Source organism: Triplophysa rosa, linkage group LG22 (assembly GCF_024868665.1).
Source record: "Triplophysa rosa linkage group LG22, Trosa_1v2, whole genome shotgun sequence".
NCBI lineage: Eukaryota > Metazoa > Chordata > Actinopteri > Cypriniformes > Nemacheilidae > Triplophysa > Triplophysa rosa.
The window spans coordinates 6148200-6154688 of record NC_079911.1 but is presented as its reverse complement, the minus strand read 5'-3'; the positions used below and the strand labels follow the sequence as shown (position 1 = coordinate 6154688).

The window sequence follows — 6489 nt, the reverse complement described above, 5'->3', positions numbered from 1 at the left end:
AATTAGAAAACACAAGTATAATTGGATGCAAAATGCAGTTTAAGACTTTGAAAATAAAAGACCAAAAATAGATGTTGCACGTTGCCTATGTTCAATTCAAGACATTTATTATAACAAAAGCAGTACCAATGCATTGTCATCTCAAACCTGTATGACTTGCTTTCCTCTGCAGAACACGAAACAAGTTTGCTTACTGCACCGGGACTATTAAGCTTCCTAACTGAGCACCATAAAATATGTGCACAGGTTTTACCAGGTTTGTAATGACATAAAGGTAAAAAAAATGCAGTACTATACCTTATTCACCAGATCCGATCATCAGGTTAACATTTGGCTAAAACAACAGATAGATTGTAAGATTGATTAGTTAGATTGATCTTTATAGTAAGTTATTTTCATACACAATCTCTCCTGGTCAAGACCACCTCCCTGTTGCGTAAACAATGTAAGGAAGGCCATGTGCAGTGCGGGAGCTGAGATAAAAGCCATTTCTTTTCCCAATGTTGACACAGGGCTTTTCCATTTCTTGTAGATTCGTGTAACAGGTATTGGTTCGACATTTCTGAGCATGTTCACGTCACCGAAACGGCTTACTTTAAAGCAAAGACACAACAATAGTGAAACATCGAGAACATCAACTTGTTTATTTGTTATAAATATGACTATTGCACACAAAGACCATTATGGAACACTGAATATTCCCTACAATCAATGACATAAATGGTACTCTTAACAGTATTTAAAGATGCATGCTTCCAACTTGACATGCAACTCAATCGTCTAATTCGAGGTCGAAGTCATTGTACAAGTCTCGTGTGGTCACTCCACGCAGGCCGGCTAAGAGAAAGAAAGAGACAGTTGTGTCAGTGGTCACATGGGGGTGGATGACGTGTTACGGGCCCCTCTGGCCCTCAGACCAGCTGAAGTCACCATGAGGCCACAGCAGACAGCCTGAAAGGAGCCCATTATAGCAGAATGCAGCCTGAATATCGGAGGATGTCATTATCATAATCTTTACACTAAAGACAAATGCCAAGCACATGGAAGCTGTAACTCACCAATATGAGTGGGAGGGTAGAAGAGTGTAGGCCATAAGCATTTATGGAGACCACTTTATGGAGATGAACAATTAACACAGTGTGAAATGTGAAATTTGTATTTTTAGATTTTTTAGAACCACAAATATGTGAGTTTATAAGTTGTTTATTAGGTATATAAAGTCAGTTCCAATCCTATAAGAATTATCACAGGTGTATTTCACTGTATACATGGTCCAAATATATCTTCTATTCTCATTTGTTTATCAATTATTTAAACTATTGTACTTTTTCAAATGAATTCTGCTTCAAAATCAAATGCAGTGCCATTCATATATTTTAAACGGGTCATATGACACGGCTGAAACGAATATTATCGTTTGTTTTAGATGTAATGTAATGTGTATACGATTTAAGGTTCAAAAACGCTGTATTTTCCATATACCGTGCATGTTTGTATCTCCTCTTTGCCCCGCCTCTCTGAAACGCGCTGATTTTTTACGAAGTTCATCACTCTGAAAAGCGAGGTGTGCTATAATTGGCCAGTTAACCAGTGTGTAGTGATTGGTCGAATACTGCAAGTGTGTGACGGAAATGTACCATCCCATATCTTACCATATTTGTAACATCAGGTTCCAAAGCAATTGTACTGACTACGCCCACCTTACTTGCGTATACATTTGGGCGGTCTTAGTCAAATCATATCATGAACTGGGTGTGGTTACACAAGGTTTTATCAGGCAGGTCTGGGTGAGCATTCGCTTTTAGATAGAATGAATTCTTTGTTCCGACACTTAAATTTTTGCAATTTAACGTGTCTAATACATGCATGGGCAACTTATAACACACCAAAGACACAGAAAAACACGCATTCGCGCCATATGACCCCTTTAAAGTGTGGCTTAAGTGTCTAAATAATGTATCTCACCCAATCTGCCCAGCAGAGTTTGTGCAATGTCTTTAATATCATTGTATTCATGCAGCAAATCTATGTGCTTATCCAACTCCTCTTCAACACATCCACTACAAAACAAAAACAGAACAATAAAACCATTATTTACACTTAATCACTTACTTTAAATAGTTAGTACTTGTAGGCTTTCTTATGAGATAACATGGTTTAATTATTTTATAGATGTCCGAAACCTGTATTTTAAAAATCATGCGTTTAACTAGGCCAAAAGGTGACATAACCCACAATTTACTGTAAACTGAGCCAAATTTTTCAATTGTACCCATATATAATCTATATTCTCCATAATAAGATTACCCAACAACATCATACAATGCTCCCTTTCCCCACATACTCTTTATCCAGCACAGCGATTTCTGAATCAAGTCGATCGAGTGTTTGTCTGAGTTCTTTGGCCTCTTCCTCTGGGTGGACTGCAGATTTAACTGTGCTGCTCTTCTGAACCTGTTACACACCATAGACGTACAGGTGCTGGTCATATAATTAGAATATCATCAAAAAGTTGATTTATTTCACTAATTCCATTCAAAAAGTGAAACGTGTATATTATATTTATTCATTACACACAGACTGATATATTTCAAATGTTTATTTCTTTTAATTTGATGATTATAACTGACAACTAATGAAAATCCCAAATTCAGTATCTCAGAAAATTAGAATATTACTTAAGACCAATACAAAGAAAGGATTTTTAGAAATCTTGGCCAAATGAAAAGTATGAACATGAAAAGTATGAGCATGTACAGCACTCAATACTTAGTTGGGGCTCCTTTTGCCTGAATTACTGCAGCAATGCGGCGTGGCATGGAGTGGATCAGTCTGTGGCACTGCTCAGGTGTTATGAGAGCCCAGGTTGCTCTGATAGTGGCCTTCAGCTCTTCTGCATTGTTGGGTCTGGCGTATCGCATCTTCCTCTTCACAATACCCCATAGATTTTCTATGGGGTTAAGGTCAGGCGAGTTTGCTGGCTAATTAAGAACAGGGATACCATGGTCCGTAAACCAGGTACTGGTAGCTTTGGCACTGTGTGCAGGTGTCAAGTCCTGTTGGAAAATGAAATCTGCATCTCCATAAAGTTGGTCAGCAGCAGGAAGCATCAGAAGCGTCTCGCCTGGGCTAAAGACAAAAAGGACTGGACTGCTGCTGAGCGGTCCAAAGTTATGTTCACTGATGAAAGTAAATTTTGCATTTCCTTTGGAAATCAGGGTCCCAGAGTCTGGAGGAAGAGAGGAGAGGCACAGAATCCACGTTGCTTGAGGTCCAGTGTAAAGTTTCCACAGTCAGTGATGGTTTGGGGTGCCATGTCATCTGCTGGTGTTGGTCCACTGTGTTTTCTGAGGTCCAAGGTCAACGCAGCCGTATACCAGGAAGTTTTAGAGCAGTTCATGCTTCCTGCTGCTGACCAACTTTATGGAGATGCAGATTTCATTTTCCAACAGGACTTGGCACCTGCACACAGTGCCAAAGCTACCAGTACCTGGTTTAAGGACCATGGTATCCCTGTTCTTAATTGGCCAGCAAACTCGCCTGACCTTAACCCCATAGAAAATCTATGGGGTATTGTGAAGAGGAAGATGCGATATGCCAGACCCAACAATGCAGAAGAGCTGAAGGCCACTATCAGAGCAACCTGGGCTCTCATAACACCTGAGCAGTGCCACAGACTGATCCACTCCATGCCACGCCGCATTGCTGCAGTAATTCAGGCAAAAGGAGCCCCAACCAAGTATTGAGTGCTGTACATGCTCATACTTTTCATGTTCATACTTTTCAGTTGGCCAAGATTTCTAAAAATCCTTTCTTTGTATTGGTCTTAAGTAATATTCTAATTTTCAGAGATACTGAATTTGGGATTTTCATTAGTTGTCAGTTATAATCATCAAATTAAAAGAAATAAACATTTGAAATATATCAGTCTGTGTGTAATGAATGAATATAATATACAAGTTTCACTTTTTGAATGGAATTAGTGAAATAAATCAACTTTTTGATGATATTCTAATTATATGACCAGCACCTGTATATTAAGCTGAAAGAGCCTGTTTGATTCCCCCAATCAACCAATTCTGACACTTACCTATATAAATACAACAGATCTCAAATCATTTTAATTATATGAATCAAGTTTACTTACTGGAGATTTGAAACCCGAATTTAACCTCGTGGATCTACATCCAGAATCTGAGAGTCTTTGTGGAATAAGCAAACATTGTTAAACATGTTTAAATAGACCAACATTGAGTCTGAAAAGTCTGCACGAGCGCTCAGTATCTTGTTTACCTTCTTCTGGAAGACACGCCCCTTTGTTGTGGCGTACGTTTGAAGCGGCAGTCATCAACTGGAGGCGTAACGTCAGCGTTCATGTCAAGTTCTGCGGACGCTTCCATTTAATTGTAATCGCTTTGTTCATCGACTACACCTGAGGCAATTTGAATATGTGAACAGCTGGAATACTTTAATAATAGGCTTTCTATACTGTTCCCGTGGCTTACTCTTGAGCTGTCGAGTGGAATATAAATTCCCGCCTTGTTGCCTCAACACAAATGAGCGATCTCATTGGTTCTCACGCTCTGATAAGCCCGCTCTGATTGGTGCATCGCTGCACTTCCGGCATAAATCAGTGGACATTTTACACTTACAGGTTAGTGCAACGTAAAAATAGGTCAATAATATTGAACGTTCAGATATGGTAGATTATTATTCGCCAAAAACATTAACATATATCGATACTAACAAGACGCTGGAACGGTATTGCTATAACTGGGTGGGAAAATGCGCTGCTCTAGCGAAGGAAGTCCCGCCTTCTAGAAAAAAGAGCCAATCGTCATTCGTAAAGGCTAACGACTCCGTAAGGGAGGAGGGGCTTCCTGTGCGGAGGGTTGGACGATGTTTGCGCAGTAGCTATAGCAGCATGGATAAAGGTGTCCTTTAGAGCGAAGCCAGCTCACTAAACACAATTTAACATCTGATCTAAGGTTTAATTTTTTTACATATGTTGTTCAGAAGCGGTGAAAATATGACCGCACCAGAGCAAGGGGCAGTTACAGTTTACGTTCGATAGATGGCAGCATTTCACAGCAGATGACATGAAATGTGCATGGAAAATGCCACGTCTATACATTAAAAACCATTTGTAAAAGCTTTTTAAAGCACCATCTGCTTTAGGATTTATCAATCGTGTCACAACACAGGACATTTACAAGACATTGGAAACTTGGACATTTAGTGTTTTATCAGTTTGATCAATATTTCATCCCATATGCAAACTTTACCGTTGCTACAAATATGACTTGTAGTTTTCAGGACAGTGAAACTACATGTAAAATTTAACTGCATTTTTTTGCTTGTATGTGTGTAGATGTCTGGTCTTGGAAATTCAATTTACCAGCTACATCTACATGTTTATAAGTATATAAAATTAATAGTGCAGTCAGTTTAACAATGCTTAGATACTGCTGAGGCCACGATCTCCACACCCCTAATAAAACTGGCATTGGCTGCACTACACAATTAAAATGTCATTTCATTTGATTAAATCAAAGTGTAGAGGTGGAACCTTTTAAAAAATGTACCGAGATTGACAACTAATATCAAAGATGCTATTGAATTGATCAATTAAATTGCTATTATTTTTTGTGGATGATTGTTTCAAAAGAGCCCATACGATCATTAGGTATTCCTTGATGAAACTGTTTGTCTTGGGGTTTCACATGGTTCTTTGAGACGAGCCCATTCAACTTAAAAACGTTGGTTTTAGTTCAATCAAATTGGCTTCACACATTACTTGAGTTTAAATGATAATAAACTGACCTCAAAATCTATTAATGAAACAACAACGGACTATTCAATAAAGTCTGGGTTTCAAAGAAAAAAAAAGAGCAATTCCTCTTTTCTCTGCCACATCTCTCCTTTAAAGGTCATAGATTTAGTTATTGTTAAAGAAGTATAAGTTAATGATGTTATTTAATGACATATGAGGTGATTTTTCACAACAATGCACCTATGACGTTTGGTTTCTGATGTAACCATAGGTAACAAAGCAAAATACCTCCCTTTGCTGCAGATTAATCTTACTGTAGACATTAAGACACGCTGACTCAGTATTTCCTGTATGTGATATCTGTTCAAGGCCACAGTCCTACCCTTCTGCTTTGTGGCAATTTCTGCAGTAAATGTATAGAGAGCTGTTTGGCTTGACTGGGCAGTGTCAAAGGGTTTTGGCTCAGAGAAAAAATAAACAAAAGGAAAAAACAAATTAGTTTATTTGGCCAGACCCTTTCATTTATTCTCTTGAGTCGCTCCCTTATCTTCTTCTGGGTTCAGCCTACACAGTACATACCTGTGGTGGGCTCTCTCTCAAAAGTAGACATTGTGAGATCCTGTTGTGTCATATTTTAATCTCCATCTCTTGCTGTAGTCACCGGAAGACCTAAGTGGTATTTAGTTGGCTGTGTCTGAGGCATGGCTGGAAAGGAA

The 6489-nt window shown here is 38.7% G+C and overlaps 1 protein-coding gene across 5 annotated transcripts; it reads right to left on the bottom strand.

Annotated features, from left to right (window-relative positions):
• Positions 1–474: 474 nt before the first annotated feature.
• swi5 (SWI5 homologous recombination repair protein) lies at positions 475–4638 on the bottom strand. Of its 5 annotated transcripts, none has more exons than XM_057321307.1 (6): positions 4294–4629; positions 4148–4202; positions 2345–2454; positions 1966–2060; positions 1059–1111; positions 475–982 (listed from the first exon to the last, which is right to left on the bottom strand). In XM_057321307.1, exons 1-6 carry the CDS (start codon positions 4398–4400, stop codon positions 893–895), a joined length of 510 nt encoding a protein of 169 aa, XP_057177290.1. In that variant the 5' UTR covers positions 4401–4629; the 3' UTR covers positions 475–892. The 5 variants fall into 5 exon arrangements, 4 of the variants coding, with proteins under 4 accessions (XP_057177290.1, XP_057177292.1, XP_057177291.1 ...); XM_057321309.1 differs by having other exon boundaries at positions 475–837; positions 4294–4627; XM_057321308.1 differs by having other exon boundaries at positions 475–1111; positions 4294–4627.
• Positions 4639–6489: the final 1851 nt, after the last annotated feature.

Excerpts from the sequence above, each read along its gene's own strand:
- swi5 (XM_057321307.1), bottom strand. The coding sequence starts at position 4,400 with ATGGAAGCGTCCGCAGAACTTGACATGAACGCTGACGTTACGCCTCCA. Across the intron at positions 4,203-4,293 it reads GGCGTGTCTTCCAGAAGAAG|ACTCTCAGATTCTGGATGTA; the intron begins GTAAACAAGATA and ends TATTCCACAAAG. Across the intron at positions 1,112-1,965 it reads AACTCTGCTGGGCAGATTGG|TGGTCTCCATAAATGCTTAT; the intron begins GTGAGATACATT and ends ATCTCCATAAAG.